The sequence below is a fragment of the Rhinopithecus roxellana genome, chromosome 8 (assembly GCF_007565055.1).
Source record: "Rhinopithecus roxellana isolate Shanxi Qingling chromosome 8, ASM756505v1, whole genome shotgun sequence".
Classification (NCBI taxonomy): Eukaryota; Metazoa; Chordata; class Mammalia; order Primates; family Cercopithecidae; genus Rhinopithecus; species Rhinopithecus roxellana.
In genome coordinates, this window is record NC_044556.1 from 43,054,493 (window position 1) to 43,072,473 (window position 17,981).

The 17,981-nt window shown below is 44.7% G+C and overlaps 2 protein-coding genes across 10 annotated transcripts in view; both read left to right on the forward strand.

Moving 5' to 3' along the window:
* Positions 1–1,384, forward strand: part of TPM3 (tropomyosin 3) — a 38,654-nt gene extending 37,270 nt beyond the window's left edge. For all 8 annotated transcript variants that reach the window (XM_010364718.1, XM_010364720.1, XM_010364716.1 and 5 more), the window contains one exon: positions 25–1,384. In XM_010364718.1, the coding sequence (XP_010363020.1) occupies positions 25–28 (4 nt within the window). In that variant the 3' untranslated portion in view covers positions 29–1,384. The remainder of the gene's footprint in view (positions 1–24) is intronic.
* A 2,118-nt stretch (positions 1,385–3,502) lies between these two features.
* Positions 3,503–17,981, forward strand: part of NUP210L (nucleoporin 210 like) — a 166,393-nt gene continuing 151,914 nt past the window's right edge. For both annotated transcript variants that reach the window (XM_010364729.2, XM_010364730.2), the window contains exons 1-5: positions 3,503–3,790; positions 6,061–6,197; positions 12,706–12,837; positions 15,058–15,151; positions 17,000–17,150. In XM_010364729.2, the coding sequence (XP_010363031.1) occupies positions 3,588–3,790; positions 6,061–6,197; positions 12,706–12,837; positions 15,058–15,151; positions 17,000–17,150 (717 nt within the window). In that variant the 5' untranslated portion in view covers positions 3,503–3,587. The remainder of the gene's footprint in view (positions 3,791–6,060; positions 6,198–12,705; positions 12,838–15,057; positions 15,152–16,999; positions 17,151–17,981) is intronic.

Genomic DNA, 17,981 nt, shown 5'->3' on the forward strand with positions numbered 1-17,981 from the left:
ACTTCTCTCCTTTACCCCCATTAGATAAACTGAAATGCACCAAAGAGGAGCACCTCTGTACACAAAGGATGCTGGACCAGACTCTGCTTGACCTGAATGAGATGTAGAACGTCCCAGTCCCACCCTGCTGCTGCTCCTCCCTCTGACCCAGACTCCGCCTGAGGCCAGCGTGCCGGAAGCTGACCTTTAACTGAGGGCTGATCTTTAACTGGAAGGCTGCTTTCTCCTTTCGCTGCCCCCTCCTTCCCTGTGTCTTTTTCGCCAAACTGTCTCTGCCTCTTCCCGAACATTCCAGCTGGGCTAGAGGCTGAGCACCTTTGGAAACAACATTTAAGGGAATGTGAGCACAATGCATAATGTCTTTAAAAAGCATGTTGTGATGTACACATTTTGTAATTACCTTTTTGTTGTTTTGTAGCAAACATTTGTAAAACATTCCAAATAATTCCACAGCCCTGAAGCAGCAATCGAATCCCTTTCTCACTTTTGGAAGGTGACTTTTCACCTTAGTGCATATTCCCTTCTCCATAGAGGAGAGGAAAAGGTATAGGCCTGCCTTACTGAGAGCCAAACAGAGCCCAGGGAGACTCCACTATGGGAAACCTCATTGCTCTGTACAAAGTACTAGCTAAACCAGAAAGGTGATTCTAGGAGGAGTTAGCCAAACAACAAAAACAAAAGAATGTGCTGTTCAAGTTTTCAGCTTTAAGATATCTTTGGATAATGTTACTTCTATTTTTATTTTTTTTCATTAGAAGTGACCAAATTAAGATGGTAAGACCTCTGAGACCAAAATTTTGTCCCATCTCTACCCCCTCCCAACTCTTTAACAGAATGGATCATGTCCCCCTTACGTTGAGGTGACCACTTAATTGCTTTCCTGCCTCCTTGAAAGAAAGAAAGAAGATTGTGTTTTTGCCACTGATGTAGCCATGTGAAACTCATCTCATTACCCTTTCCTGGGTTTGAAGCTGCTGTCTCTAGAAGTGCCATCTCATTGTGCTTTGTATCAGTCAGTGCTGGAGAAATCTTGAATAGCTTATGTACAAAACTTTTTAAATTTTATATTATTTTGAAACTTTGCTTCTTTGGGTTTGTGGCACCCTGGCCACCCCATCTGGCTGTGACAGCCTCTGCAGTCTGTGGGCTGGCAGTTTGTTGATCTTTTAAAATTTCTTTCCCTACCCAGTCCCCATTTTCTGGTAAGGTTTCTAGGAGGTCTGTTTAGATGTACATCCTGCAGCTTATTGGCTTAAAATGTTACTCTCTGATGTGGTCTCCTTGGGGCCGATTGGGAGAAAGAGAAATCAATAGTGCAACTGTTTTGATACTGAATATTGACAAGTGTCTTTTTGAAATAAAGAACCAGTCCCTCCAACCCTCAGACCTACTTGACTTTTTTTTATTAAAACTAAATGTGCTTTCTCCACAGAAGCTATGAGGTTTGGGTTAAAAATCGCATCTTGCCAGGCGCGGTGGCTCAAGCCTGTAATCCCAGCACTTTGGGAGGCCGAGACGGGCGGATCACGAGGTCAGGAGATCGAGACCATCCTGGCTAACACAGTGAAACCCCGTATCTACAAAAAAATACAAAAAACTAGCCGGGCGAGGTGGCGGGCGCCTGTAGTCCCAGCTACTCGGAGGCTGAGGCAGGAGAATGGCATAAACCCGGGAGGCGGAGCTTGCAGTGAGCTGAGAACTGGCCACTGCATTCCAGCCCGGGCGACAGAGCGAGACTCCATCTCAAAAAAAAAAAAAAAAAAAAAATCGCATCTTTGTGGGTGGTAGCAACAGGATTTATTATTTATTATTATTATTTTCGAGACGAAGTTTCTTCTTGCCCAGGCTGGAGCGTAATGGCTCAATCTCAGCTCACTGCAGCCTCTGCCTCCTGGGTTCAAGAGATTCTGCCTCAGCCTCCCGAGTAGCTGGGATTACGGCACCCACCACCATGCCCGGCTAATGTTTTATATTTTAAGTAGAGACAGGGTTTCACCATATTGGTCAGGCTGGTCTCGAGCTCCTGACCTTCAGGTGATCCACCTGCTTCGGCCTCCCAAAATGCTGGTATTACAGGCGTGAGCCACCGCGCCCAGCTGCAGCAACAGGATTTAATATAGAGCAAATGTTTCTTTTCATCATCTGTAAAATGGAGATTAGAAAGAACACTTAATGTGCTGGGCCTTTTATAGGTTAACATAGACATCTCAGGCTGAACTAATATACATTTTCCCTCACAACCATATTAATCCTTATAAACTATGGATTTATTATGCTCCTTAATGTATAATGCTGATCACTACTATAAATGTATGGTTTTAACCAACTGTACTGAAACAGCCTTTGAGTTTATATTCTGTTTGGGTATTTGGAGAAAACAAGTTAACAAGAAGTGCTCTCTGAGGATTTGCTTAGAGGCCGGCTTTGTGAGTGGGTAAGTTTCAAAGCTGCCTTTGAGACGCCAGTGTCTGGCATTTCCTGCATTCTGGCCTGAATGCTGGACAGGAATCTTGACTTCTAGTAAAAATACACGGTTCCCTTGACAAAGTCGAGCTGTTTATCCCAGAGACTGCACAATTTTCCGTTTATAGGCATAGACCAATGCTGACTGGAAATCATTGCAAAAAGTTTTTTTTGTCGGGTGGAGGGTGTGGTGTTAAACGGTGTGCAACAGAAATTAAACTGGAAGAAATTAAGGGTTTTTTTTTAGACTTTTCTGCTTGTTCCTTACTGTTAAAAAGGTCTGCCATCCAGTATTTAGGAAAGCCCTTTAAGAGAGTTTGAGGTGTTTTAGCTGGGTTTGTGCCAAAAGTTTCCATTATATTGGCTTACTGAAGGACTGCATTTTTTTTTTTATTTTTTGAGACGGAGTCTCGCTCTGTCGCCCAGGCTGGAGTGCAGTGGCGGGATCTCCGCTCACTGTAAGCTCCGCGCCTCCTGGGTTAACGCCATTCCCTAGAAGCTGGAACTGCAGGCGCCCACCACCGCGCCTGGCTAATTTTTTTGTGTTTTCAGTAGAGATGGGGTTTCACCAGGATGGTCTCGATTTCCTGACCTCGTGATCCGCCCGCCTCGGCCTCCCAAAGTGCTGGGATTACAGGTGTGAGTCACCGCGCCCGGCAGGGCCGCAGTGAAAAATGCCCACACGGCCGGGCGCGGTGGCTCAAGCCTGTAATCCCAGCACTTTGGGAGGCCGAGACGGGCGGATCACGAGGTCAGGAGATCGAGACCATCCTGGCTAACACGGTGAAACCCCGTCTCTACTAAAAATACAAAAAACTAGCCGGGCGAGGTGGCGGGCGCCTGTAGTCCCAGCTATTCGGAAGGCTGAGGTAGGAGAATGGCGTAGACCCGGGAGGCGGAGCTTGCAGTGAGCTGAGATCCGACCACTGCACTCCCGCCTGAGAGACAGAGCCAGACTCCGTCTCAAAAAAAAAAAAAAAAAAAAAAAAAAAGAAAAAATGCCCACACTTCGGAGCAAGAAGCAGGTCCCATCCCCCTCTGCTGACGTCACGCCTGTGGATTGGCTGATGGAGCTGTGAGCTCGGCTGTTGTTGAGCCGGGGGAACCGAAACTTGGCAGTCGCCATGACTGGCTGTCCGGCGTCATCAAGCTACCGAGGCTTCAAGCTCTTTTTCTTTTTGCCTCTACACCGCCTCCTGTTGTTGTTTCTGGTTTTGCTTGGGACCCTGGCCAACAAACTTAACGTGCCACAGGTGTTGCTACCCTTCGGCCAAGAGCCAGGCCGGGTGCCTTTCCTGCTGGAGGCGCAGCGAGGCTGCTACACTTGGTGAGCGGTGGTGGGTGACAAGGATATGCACCCTCACCATCCAGTAAGGGTGAGAGGGGTTCCCTCTGTAAGATCCCACAGGAAAACCGTGTGGGGCCACGTGAAGGGGCCTAGCCGATAGGGAAGGAGAGTGTGATGTCAGTGAAGGTGGCGAGGAGCAGACTCTTGGGCGTGGCGTGTCCTACTCATGTGGTATATCCTCCAGCTGTGTGACGATCTTCCACACGTGTGAGGAATTCTCGGGATGTGGGACTGGCCTTTTCTCTGTGTGTTGGGAAGGGGTGGTCACTAGGAGTAGCCGTCAGGGTAAAGGGAAGCCCAGTGTTGGAGGCGACAGGTACTGATGACTTACAATGTAAACAACTAGAGTAAGAGGAAGTTCCCCATATCTGAGGAAATTTCTATAGGAACAGGAAAACTTGGGGTGCGAAGGGTCCCCACGAACTATAGATGACCCATTCAATGTGAGAAGGACTTAAAACACAACAGCCAAGTATTGGGGGTTAACTAAGCACTTTGCATGTATTAACTCATTTGCTTTTTACAGTCTTGTGAAGTAAGTACTATTATTCCCATTTCACAGAGGAGGAAAGTGAGGCCCAGAGACTATGAAGTGTAAACTTCTGGCAATGTGAGAAGATTCATCGTGGGTGGAGATGAGATCTGTCTGTATTATCAAAATTGCCCCATTTATAAAAGGGTACCCACTTGAAGTGTGAGGACAGGGGGTACACACAACTCCGGGATAATGACTTCCTGACTGAAGGTGAAGAGACGTGATTTTCTGGTGTGAGAGGACCCAATGATGGGTTATGTGGTTGCCTAAGGTGTGAGAGAACCTAACTGAAGTGAGCTTCAGGATGCCAGTGCATTCATCCTAGATGGAGTAGATACCCCTTTGCCATCTCCTAGAAGAAGCAATGAGGTTCGTTCAGAGTGTAAATTCACCTCTCATTGTATGAGGAAGTATAAGGAAAGTGGGCTTGTAAGATGATCCAGTGTGATGTGTGTGTTTCCTGACTGTGAGGGCGATGCAAGGCATCTTTCCAGTATTGAAAGCCATTTCTTCTATCGCACCAAAAATATTAATGAGGCCAGGCATGGTGGCTCACGACTGTAATCCCAGCACTTAGGGAGGCCAAGGTAGTAGGATTACTTGAGGCCAGGAGTTTGAGACCAGCCTGATCAACATAGTGAGACCCTGTATCTGTTTAAAATAAAAACATTCAGCTGGGTGCAGTGGCTCACGCGTGTAATCCCAGCACTTTGGGAGGCCGAGTCAGGCAGATCGCTTGAAGTCAGGAATTCAAGACCAGCCTGGCCAACATGATGAAAGCCCGTCCCTACTAAAAATACAAAAATTAGCCGGGCATGATGGTAGGCACCTGTAATCTTAGCTACTTGAGAGACTGAGGCAGGAGAATCGCTTGAACCCTGGAGGCGAAAGTTGCAGTGAGCTGAGATTGCCCTGCTGCACTCCAGTTTGGGCGGCAAAGTGACTCCATCTCAAAAACATAATAATAAATAAAAATAAAAACATTTATGAATGTTTTTGGTATTTCAAGTTGGACTCACACCTCATAATTTAGACAACTTTTCCATCCTAGATATCAGCATCCTGGTTTCTAGGATTGAAGGAAACTTTCCTCAGAGTATGAGAAAGTCCTGTCTCATTACTAGAAACACATCAGTCCTATTTCTGCATACTGAAGGAAGAATATAACAATCTTTAAAAAAAAATATTGCCGGGCGCGGTGGCTCAAGCCTGTAATCCCAGCACTTTGGGAGGCCGAGACGGGCAGATCACGAGGTCAGGAGATCGAGACCATCCTGGCTAACACGGTGAAACCCCGTCTCTACTAAAAATACAAAAAAACTAGCCGGGCGAGGTGGCGGGCGCCTGTAGTCCCAGCTACTCAGGAGGCTGAGGCAGGAGAATGGCGTAAACCCAGGAGGCGGAGCTTGCAGTGAGCTGAGATCCGGCCACTGCACTCCAGTCCGGGCGACAGAGCGAGACTCCGCCTCAAAAAAAAAAAAAAAAAATATTGAGGGAGGGATATTTCTGAGACTTTGCTCAAGGGATCATTGGGAAAGTTCTGATCAATCTCTCACTTTAATCATCACATCCCTAAGCAATGTTCCTGCTTTAAAAAGTGTCATTAACATATACCTGGTAGTATGTAACGTGGAAGAAGGATGAGAATCTATGTTCCACCAAAAGTTAATTTTAACCCACCTATTTCATAGTCTTAAGAATTTTGTTCTGGCAGGCATTCCACCCATCATGATGCAGTTACTGTTGAGCCTTTATATGAAAATGGCACCTTGTGTTCCCAAAAAGCTGTACTCATTGCTGAATCTACGCAACCGATACGCCTCAGCAGTATTATTCTTGCTCGAGAAATAGGTATGTCGAGAGCAAAAACACTATCACTTCGTCTGGGGTAGAATAATCTGGTATTTTGTATAGATGGTTAACACAAATGGTGTTGGCTTCAAATGATTAAGAGGGAGAATAATGATTCCTAGCCAGCTGCAGTGGCTTACGCCTTTAATCCCAGCACTTTGGGAGGCTGAGACAGAAAGATTTCTTGAGCTCAAGAGTTCAAGAACAGTCTGGGTAACATAGTGAGACTTGTCTCTACAAAAAAAAAAAAAAAAAAAATTATGGCGGGTAGTGGTGGCTTTAGCCTGTAATCCCCCCACTTTGGGAAGCTGAGGTGGGTGGATCACCTGAGGTCAGGAGTTCGAGACCAGCCTGGCCAACATGGTGAAACCTCGTCTCTACTAAAAATATAAAACAATTAGCCGGGCATGATGGTGCACGCCTGTAGTCCCAGCTACTCAGGGAGGCTAAGGCGGGAGAATTGCTTGAACCCAGGAGACAGAGGTTGCAGTGAGCCAAGATCACGCCACTGCACTCCAGCCTGGGCGACAGAGGGAGATTCCATCTCAATAAAATGAAATAAAATAAAATTAAAATTAAATGAAAATGAAGAGTATTAGGCAGGATTTTCTTTCTTTTCTTTTCTTTTCTTTTTTTTGATGGAGTTTCACTTTTGTTGCCCAGGCTGGAGTACAATGGCACCATCTCGGCTCACTGCAGCCTCTGCCTCCTGGGTTCAAGTGATTCTCCTGCCTCAGCCTCCCGAGTAGCTGGGATTACAGACATGTGCCACCACTCCCAGCTAATTTTGTATTTTTAGTAGAGACGAGGTTTCTCCATGTTGATCAGGCTCATCTCGAACTCCCAACCTCAGGTGATCCGCCCACCTCAGCCTCCCAAAGTGCTGGGATTACAGGTGTGAGCCACCACACTCAGCCTTGCCCCACTAACTTTTTGTAGAGGTGGGGGTTTCACCATGTTGCCTAGGCTGGTCTCAAACTCTTGGACCTAAGCAATCCACCCACCTGGGCCTTTCAAAGTGCTGGGATTACAGCCATGAGCCACCACACCCAGCTGAGAGCATAATTTTAGGTGAAAAAGCTCACAGGGCAGATGAAGAAAAGGTCTGGACAACTGAAGTATACCTGAAGTAATGTGGAGCTGTAAATAAAAATATGTTATATTATTTAATAAAGTTGTATTCTCTTCACTTTAAAAGTTAAATGTTTGGTATTTCTCCTAATCATTCTAAATTTACTTGTAAATCATCCAAAGTAATTCCATTTATTTATTATTTATTTTTATTTTTTGGGACAGGGTTTCACTGTCGCCCAGGCTGGAGTTCAGTGGCACAAACGTGGCTCATTGCAGCCATGACCTCCTGGGCTCGAGTGATTCCCCTACTTCAGCCTCTGGAGTAGCTGGGACTACGGGGGGCACCACCAGGCCTGGCTAATTTTTTTTATTTTTTGTAGGGATATGGTGGTGGGGTTGCTCAGGCTGGTCTTGAACTCTTGGGCTCAAGCAATCCTGCTTCAGCTTCCCAAAGTGTTGAGCTTATAGGCGTGGGCCATTGTACTGGGCATTTGTTTTCTTTATGGCCAATGACCTTGTATTGAAAAGTTTTCTAGGCTGGGCGCAGTGGCTCATGCCTGTAATCCCAGCACTTTGGGAGGCCAAGGCGGGTGGATCACCTGAGGTCAAGAGGTCGAGACCAGCCTGCGCAACATGGTGAAACCCCGTCTCTACTAAAAATGCAAAAATTAGCTGGGTGTGGTGGTGGGCGCCTATAATTCCAGCTACTTGGGAGGCTGAGGCAGGAGAATCGCTTCAGCCTGGGAGGTGGAGGTTGCAGTGAGCCAAAATGGCATCACTGCACTCCAGCCTGGGCGACAAGAGCGAAACTACTTCTCAGGAAAAAAAAAAGAAAAAGAAAAGTTTTCTGCTGTTGAAGTAGTCAGATGAGTAAGCATTGTGTGCACAAGGCTTTTTATATTTTTATGTAAGGTCACAGCTGCTTCTGTTTGCCATTGTGCTACACATTTCTCTACTGAAAAGGGGGCTTTAATTTCTCATTTGACAAGTGCTAGATTATCCAGTGCCTGATTATCAAGTTATGGATTACCTAAACTTAGCCTCCCTCCCTTCCTTCCTTCCTTCCTTTGCCTTCCTGGAACACTTCCTTAGTGGTAATTCTACCAGCAGATCCTGTGAGATTTCAACTTACCTTGTTGTTTTTTGTTCACAGACCCCATGTCTTCGTCTTTAAGTTTTTTAACTTGGGGTTCTGTTTGTCAGTTAAATGTTAATCAAGTAGAAGGCTAACTGAATTTTAAAACTTTTAAATTTAAAAATGATTTTAGATTTACAAAAGAGATGTAAAGATAATACAGAAAGTTCCCATATACCCTTTACCCAGTTTGCCCTAATGTTTCACTAATCTTCTCTAGGATTCAATGAAAGACACCACATCGCTAAACTAAGTTGTCATGTTTCCTTTGTCTCCTCCAATCTGTGAGTTTCTCAGTCAATTTTCTCTTGAGACAGAGTCTGTCTCTGTCACCCAGGCTGGAGTGCACTGGCACTATCGGGGCTCACTGCAACCTTTGCTTCCAGGTTTCAAGTGATCTGCCCACCTCAACCTCCCTAGTAGCTGGGACTGCAGGCACACAATACCTTGCCCAGCTAATTTTTGTAAAGATGGGGTGTCACCATGTTCAGCCTTTCAGTCACTTTTGATGCTTTTTTTTTGTTTTTTTCTGAGACACAGTCTTGCCCTGTTTCCCAGGCTAGAGTGCAATGGTGCAATCTCGGCTCACTGCAACCTCTATCTCCCGGGTTCAAGCGATTCTCCTGCCTCAACCTCCTGAGTAGCTGGGATTACAGGCGTGTGCCACCATACCCAGCTAATTTTTTGTATTTTTAGTAGAGACGGGGTTTCACCATGTTGGCCATGTTGGCTGGGCTGGTCTCGAACTCCTGACCTAGTGATCCACCCACCTCGGCCCCCCAGAGTGCTGGGATTACGGGTGTGAGCCACCGTGCCCGGCCTTGACATTTAACGAGTATTGGGTGGCCTGGCATGGCTCACCTCTGTAATCCCAGCACTTTGGGAGGCCGAGGCAGGCGGATCATGAGGTCAGGAGTTTGAGACCAGGCTTGCCAACATGGTAAAACCCCATCTCTACTAAAAATACAAAAAATTAGCCAGGCATGGTGGTGTGTGCCTGTAATCCCACTTACTCTGGAGGCTGAGGCACAAGGATTGCTTGAACCCCTGAACCCGAGACAGAGGTTGCAGTGAGCCGGATTGCACCACTACACTGCGACAGAGAGAAGCTTTGTCTAAAACAAAAACAAAAACAAAAACAAAAAACAGTGTTGGGCTGAGGGCACTAGCTCAGGAGGCCTGTAATCCCAGCACTTTGAGAGGCTGAAGCAGGAGGAACACTTGAGCCCAGGAGTTCAAGACGAGCCTGGGCAACATTAGCAAGACCAAGTCTCTACTAAAAAAAAAAAAAGAAAAAATTAGCCAGGCATGATGGTACGTGCCTGTAAACCCAGCTACTCAGGAGGCCAAGGCTGGAGGATTGCTTGAATCCAGGAGTTTGAGGCTGCAGCGAGCCACGATTGAACTGCTGCACTCCAGAGACCTTGTTTAAGGAAAAAAAAAAAAAAAAGAGTACTGGTCAGATGTTGTATATAGAATGTTTCTCAATTTGGGTTTGTCTAATGTTTTCTCATGATTAGCCTGGGGTTATGGATTTTGAGGGAAAAAACCCACGGAATTGAAGAGCCCTTCCCATTGCATTATTTCAGGGGATTCATGATATCAGCATGATTTATCACTGGTGGTGGTAACCTTGATCACTTGGTTAAGGTGGTATCTGTCAGGTTTCTCCACTGTAAAGTTACCATTTTCGCCTTCGTATATGCTGTTCATTAAAAGTGGCCATGAAGCCTAGCCTACAATTTAAAGGAAGGGGGATTGGCCTGGACAACAAAGTGAGACCCTGTCTCTACAAAAAATTAAAAATTAGCCAGGTGCGGTGGCATGCGCCTATAATCCCAACCACTCAGGAGGCTGAGGTGGGAGGATCACTTGAGCCCAGGAGTTCAAGGCTGCAGTGAGCGATGATTGTGCCACTGATCTCCAGCCTGGGTGACAGAGTGAGACCCTGTTTTTAAAAAAACAAAACAAAAATACAGGAAGGAGAATTAACCTTTGCCTCTTGGAAGGAGGAGTGCCAAAGAATTTGTGCACATGTATTAACCACTACAATAACTAATAAATATTTGATGAAGATACTTTGATGTATCCTGTTTCTCCTTGAAGCTTTGCCCACTGATTTTAGTGTTTATTCACGAATCTTAGGAATCATAGTACTGTGTTGTTCTTTTTTTTTTTTTTTTTTTTTTTGAGATGGGATCTTGCTCTTGCAGTGGCATGGACTCAGCTCACTGCAACTTTGACCACCCAGGCTCAAGCGATTCTTCCACCTCAGCCTCCCAAGTAGCTGGGACTATAGATGTGTGCCACCACACCTGGCTAGATTCTTTTTATTATTTGTAGACATGAGGAGGTCTCACTATGTTGCCCAGGCTGATCTTGAACTCCTGGGCTCAAGGGATTTCCCTCATATCTTCTATACTTATTAACTAGTATTCTTCTGAAAGAAAGATGTCCTACATCTTACAAATAGCTTCTTCCCAGTTAATTTATTCAATTATATATGTCAGTATGGGTTCATGAGTATTTATTTAATTTTGGGCCTATATTTCAGTATTATAATTTATTCTGCTATTCCAGTTTTTCCAGCTTTGGCCATTGGGGGCTCTTTCAGGTTGGCTCCTATGTCCTTTGGACTTGCCCTTACCTTTTCTTTAATTTTTGTGACTGATTGATTGATTGTACTTTCTTACTTTTCAGTTCTATGAGATGGGCCAGGGTCATCTTAGCCATTTCTTCAAGGAGTCCTGGTTCTTTATATTAAAGAATTATATTTAGTGCCTGTAATCTCAGCAGTTTGGGAGGCTGAGGTAGGAGGATCGCTTGAGGTCAGGTGTTCTAGACTAGCCTGGGTAATGTAGCAAGACTCCATCTCAACAACAACAAGAATTATATTTAGAAACCAAGATCTGGGTGCCAGTGTGCTTGTTGCTACTGGTGTATCCACTGCTTCTAGGCCCTCTCAGCACACATAACTAGGGAATACATGTATATATGCTAACTCATGTATATACATATATCTACACTTATAGATAGATATCTGCATAGATACTAAAATAAACATGAGCTCATACTGATATCTTCAATTCTAATCTTGGACCTTAGGGCTTATTCTAGCCTTCCCACCTTGCTTATTTTAACTTCTGTCTCTGACAGGGAGAAAACTGATTTTCATTACCTATGATGTATTTACTTATTTGTTCAATTCTATTGTCTATATAAAGTAGTTTTGGTCGCGCACAGTGGCTCACGCCTGTAATCCCAGCACTTTGGGAGGCCGAGGTGGGCAAATCACAAAGTCAGGAGATCGAGATCATCCTGGCTAACTCGGTGAAACCCCATATCTACTAAAAATACAAAAAACTAGCCGGGCGTGGTGGTGGGCACCTGTAGTCCCAGCTACTCAGGAGGCTGAGCCAGGAGAATGGCATGAACCTGGGAGGCGGAGCTTGCAGTGAGCTGAGATGGTGCCACTGCACTCCAGCCTGGGCGACAGAGTGAGACTCTGTCTCAAAAAAAAAAAGTAGTTTCAGGATGAGTAATTCAATTTTTAATATTTCTTTGAAAGGAAGCATACCATTTCCTGAAATAAGCATATTTTAGTGTACCTTAGCCCTTGTTGAGGGGCATTTACCTGTATTATCTGATTAACATTCTCCTTTGTTTTTTTTTCAATGTTTAGGTTTTTTTTTTTTTTGTAGACAGAATCTCGCTCTGGCTGGAGGGCAGTGGCATGATCTCAACTCACTGCAACCTCTGTCTCCTGGGTTCATGCCCTTCTCCTGCCTCAGCCTCCCGAGTAGCTGGGGCTACAGGTGCCCGCCACCTCGCCAGGATAATTTTTTTGTATTTTTAGTAGAGACGGGGTTTCACCATGTTAGCCAGGATGGTCTTGATCTCCTGACCTCGTGATCCAACCGCCTTGGCCTCCCAAAGTGCTGGGATTACAGGCATGAGCCACTGTGCCCAGCCTATTATTCGCTATTTTGAAATTTTTATTTGTTATCAGGATCTTGAAGAATTTGGAGAAAAAGGTTGAAATTTTTATTTTTCTCATTTTTCCATGGATGTGTAAAAACATCATCATAGATCAGTGTTTTGGAATCTCTGGTCTAGTGCCTCTTGTTATAAAGAAAGGCTCTTATATATCTTGTTATTATGCTATTTTCTTCCATAGGTAAAAGCAGCTGTCATAGTCTTTCTTTTTCATAATCTTTAGAATGCAGTTTTGAGTATTTGAGGCATTTAATAGATTCATGACCTATTGAATTAAATACTCAGTTTTTGGGTTCATTGTAGTGACTGACCATGAGCTACGCTGTGACGTTAAGGTTGATGTGATAAACAGCATTGAAATTGTATCTCGGGCCCGGGAACTTTATGTAGATGATTCGCCACTGGAACTGATGGTGAGGGCATTGGATGCTGAAGGTAAAGAACTTCAGAGGATTCAACAAAATTACCTAAAATAAAGTAATATCCCTTTATGTTTAGCACTTGGAAACAAAAACTTGAGTGACAAAAGTAGATTAGAAATAATATCTATTTTCTCATTTGGAGCTCATATAGATGAATAATAATTCTGAGTATAATTTAATGTATTAGCTACACATTTTTATAAAATATTCCTGCTATTGTTAGTTATCTGAGAACTTTTCGTTTCTTTTTTTTTTGGCGTGTTGGGGACGGAGTTTTGCTCTTGTTGCCCAGGCTGGAGTGCAACAGCATGATCTTGGCTCACTGCAACCTCTGCCTCCCGAGTTCAAGCATTTCTCCTGCTTCAGCTTCCTGGGTAGCTGGGATTACAGGCCTGCGCCACCACTCCAGGCTAATTTTGTATTTTTGGTAGAGACGGGGTTTTACCATGTTGGTCAAGCTGGTCTCAAACTCCTGACCTCAGGTGCTCCACCCACCTCAGCCTCCCAAAGTGCTGGGATTACAGGCGTGAACCACCACACCTGGCCATTTTCTTTTTTTTTGAGATGGAGTCTCGCTCTGTTGCCTAGGCTTGAGTATAGTGGTGTGACCATGGCTCACTTTAACCTCTGCCCTCCGGGTTCAGGAGATTCTTGTGCCTCAGCCTCCCGAGTAGCTGGGAATACAGGCGCGCGCCACCATGCTCGTTAATGTTTGTATTTTTAATGGAGATGGGTTTCACCATGTTGACCAGGCTGGTCTCGAACTCCTGCCCTCAAGTGATCTGCCCGCCTCAGCCTCCCAAAGTGTTGGGATTACAGGCGTGAGCCACAACGCCGGCCTCAGAACTTTTCTTAGATATCCAATCTATTACTGAGCTTCTGCTGATGGCCCCTACATCAACAATTAAGAACATTTTTTGGAATTTATTGCTAGCTCTGTTTGATCAATCCACTTTCTATAGATCAGGAGAATTAAATGGAAATCTGTAAAAAGTTACAATCTTGATCTAATCTTTAATGCTTTTAATACTATATACTATATTAATTCTATAATGTGGTATTAAAAACATTTAGGTGGTAAAAAAAAAAAATTTAAGTGGGACATGGTGACTCATGCTTATAATTCTAGCACTTTGGGAGGCCGAGGTTGAAGTATCCTGTGAGGCCAAGTTTCCCATGGTTGATTAAAAAAAAAATTATAATGTATTGCCACTTTTTTTTTTTTTTTTTTTGAGATGGAGTCTCGCTCTGTTGCCCAGGCTGGAGTGCAGTGGCTGGATCTCAGCTCACTGCAAGCTCCGCCTCCCAGGTTTACGCCATTCTCCTGCCTCAGCCTCCTGAGTAGCTGGGACTACAGGCGCCTGTCACCTTGCCCGGGTAGTTTTTTTGTATTTTTTAGTAAAGATGGGGTTTCACCATGTTAGCCAGGGTGGTCTCGATCTCCTGACCTCGTGATCCGCCCGTCTTGGCCTCCCAAAGTTCTGGGATTACAGGCTTGAGCCACCACGCCCAGCCTGTATTGCCACTTTCTTTGCAAATTATTTGAGTGATTTGTTTTTTTAATTTGAAAAATGAACTATTCTGGAAGGTTTTTTTTTCTTTTGGATACAGAGTCTGTTGCTCAGGCTGGAGTGCAATGACACAAGCATGGCTCACTGTAGCCTTGACCTGCCAGACTCAAGCAATCCTCCCATCTCCACCTCCTGAGTAGCTAGGACTACAGGTGCAGGCCACCATTCCTGGCTAAGTTTTTATTTTACAGACCAGGTGTCACTATGTTGCCCAGGTTGGTCTCAAACTCCTGGGTTCCAGCGATCCTTCTGCCTTGGCCTCCCAAAGTGTTGGGATTACAGGTACAAGCCATTGCACCTGGCCTGGAAAATTTTTACAAAAATTTGTGCGGAGGGGACCAGGATTAAGGGTGCCTTGTCAGCCATGAGGTGGCCTTTATGTAGAAAAGAACAGAAGGAGCATGGCATAATTATTGTCAGCCAGGAGTTCATCAGCTTGAGTCCTCTTTACTTTCAGACAGCTTGTGCAGCAACATCATTTACTGTTTGTGTTGGGAACTTTCTCATATATATGTTTTAATTCATTAATGATAGTGCTTTCTATTTCTTAATGAAGGAGGCCTCAAAGTAATTTTCTAGTTAGGGTTCCCTTTCTTGTTGTAAATACCTGAATATTTTTAAATATGTGATCCTATCTTGTCTGCTTTTGGCTTGCTGTACAGGAAATACTTTTAGTAGTTTGGCAGGGATGATGTTTGAGTGGAGCATTGCCCAGGACAACGAGTCAGCCAGAGAAGAACTGTCCAGCAAAATTAGGTAAACTTGAAACCAAACATAAATCACCTGACTATGAAGAAGACAGCTGCCATTAAGTGGCATGCTGAACAAGCAACCATTTTTGTGGACTTTGATGATCTTACTGTCTTCACTTTTTTGAAACTGATAAATTACTAAGGGAAATGTCTTTGATAGAATGAAATATGACATAGATGTAGGTATCTTTATGATCAATTAATCTGAGTTATTATGGAGGAGTTCATGGGCTAAGTACTACACAATTATTTGAGCCAGGTGTATCTTCTGGCAGTTCTTTTTATTCAAGTTACCTGCACATGCTGAAGTAGAGGGAGAAGGATGATAGTATGAAATTTTGTCTTCAGGGCCGGGCACGGTCGCTCAAGCCTGTAATCCCAGCACTTTGGGAGGCCGAGACGGGTGGATCACGAGGTCAGGAGATCGAGATCATCCTGGCTAACACGGTGAAACCTCGTCTGTACTAAAAAAAAAAAAAAAAATACAAAAAACTAGCCGGGCGAGGTGGCGGGCGCCTGTAGTCCCAGCTACTCGGGAGGCTGAGGCAGGAGAATGGCGTGAACCTGGGAGGCGGAGTTTGCAGTGAGCTGAGATCCGGCCACTGCGCCCCAGCCTGGGCGACAGAGCCAGACTCCGTCTCAAAAAAAAAAAAAAGAAATTTTGTCTTCAGTACCAAGGAGAAGATCTCAGATCCAAGTTTTACTCCCACCACAATTTTAGCCAGAGGCTCATGAATACCTTTCTTTTTTCTTTTTTTTTTTTTTTTTCTTTCGAGATAGAGTCTCGCTCTGTCGCCCAGGCTGGAGTGCAGTGGCATGATCTCGGCTCACTGCAACGTCTGTCTCCCGGGTTCACACCATTCTCCTGTCTCAGCCTCCCGAGTAGCTAGGACTACAGGGGCCCACCACCACACCTGGCTAATTTTTTTTTCTTTTTTTTTTTGGTATTTTTAGTAGAGAATGGGGTTTCACCATGTTAGCCAGGATGGTCTTGATCTGCTGACCTCGTGATCTGCCCGCTTTGGCCTCCCAAAGTGCTGGGATTACAGGCGTGAGCCACCGTGCCCGGCCTTTTTTTCCCTTTTCTTTTTTTTTTTTTTTTTTTTGAGATGGAGTCTTGCTCTGTCACCCAGGCTGGAGTGCAGTGACACGATCTCAGCTCACTGCAACCTCCACCTCCTAGGTTCAGGCGATTCTCCTGCCTCAGTCTCCCAAGTAACTGGGACTACAGGTGCCTGCCACCACACCTGGCTAATTTTTGTATTTTTAGTAGAGATGGGGTTTCGCTATATTGGCCAGGGTGGTCTCAAACTCCTGACCTCAAGTGACCTACCCGCCTCGGCCTCCCAAAGTGCTGGGATTATAGGCGTGAGCCACTGCACCTGGTCTCCTTCTTTCCTTCCTTCCTTCCCTCCCTCCCTCCCTCCCTTCCTTCCTTCTTTCCTTCCTTTTTTTTGACAGAGTCTTGCTGTGTCACCCAGGCTGGAGTGCAGTGGTGTGATCTTGGCTCACTGCAACCTCCATCTCCTGGGTTCAAGTGATTCTTCTGTCTCAGCCTCCCAAGTAGCTGGAATTTCAGGCGCGTGCCACCATGCCCAGCTAAGTTTTGTATTTTTAGTAGAGACGAAGTTTTGCCATGTTGGCCTGGCTGGTCTCAAATTCCTGACCTCAAATGATGTGCCCGCCATGGCCTCCCAAAGTGCTGGGATTACAGGCGTGAGCTACCATGCCCAGCCAAAAGTGTTTTACATTCTACAGACATTGAAGAAACTATGTTTAAAGTCTCTTAGGGACTTTTGGAAGAACACTTCGTTGAATTCTGCTAGAAACACATTTTATTTTATGTCTTTAGGATTCTTAAATACTCTGAAGCAGAATATGCTCCCCCAATGTATATAGCTGAGATGGAAAAAGAGGAGAAACAAGGAGATGTGATTTTAGTGTCTGGGATTAGAACTGGTGCTGCTGTTGTAAAAGTTCGAATTCATGAACCATTCTATAAGGTAAAAAGTTTGTGCTATAAATTTTCCTTACTTTTTTTTTTTAAGATAGGGTCTTGCTCTGTTGCCCAGGTACTACAGGAATGCACTACCACGCCCTGTTTTTTGGTTTTGGTTTTGGTTTTGGTTTGTGTGTGTGTTTTTTTTTTTTTTTTTTTTGGAGAGACAGAGTTTCACCACGTTGCCCAGGCTGGTCTCAAACTTCTAAGCTCAAGCAGTCTGCCTGCCCCAGCCTCCTAAAGTGCTGGGATTACAGGCGTGAGCCAGCACAACTGGCCAGTGCTGTAAATTTTTCATCTAATAGTCTTGCCTATGGAAAATATAGTTTTTTATGTTTATCTATAGTAGAAGCCCTCTAGTCTGACGTGATTTGGGCCAACAGTTGGTCATTTAATTGAAAAAGTTATTTGAAGTAGGAAAGCATTAAAAAATTATCTTAAACATTTTATTGCCTGATTACAATTACAAATGTGACTGGCATTTTCTCTTAAAATATATAACTAACATTTTATTCACCAATCCTTGATGTAGGTGCAAGGCCTTTCTTTGACCATGGGTTCACTGATTTGAAATCTATATACACTTTCTCCCATAAATTACAGTTTCTAATTTCTTCCTTTTTTGGGGTGGGGAGGGTTCAAGTGATTCTTGTGCCTCAGCCTCCCGAATATCTGGGATTACAGGTGTGTGTCACCATGCCCAACTAGTTTTTGTATGTTTAGTAGAGACAGGTTTCACCATGATGGCCAGGCTGGTTTCAAACTTCTGGCCTCAAGTGATCCACCTGTCTCGGTCTCCCAAAGTGCTAGGATTACAGGTGTGAGCCACTGCGCC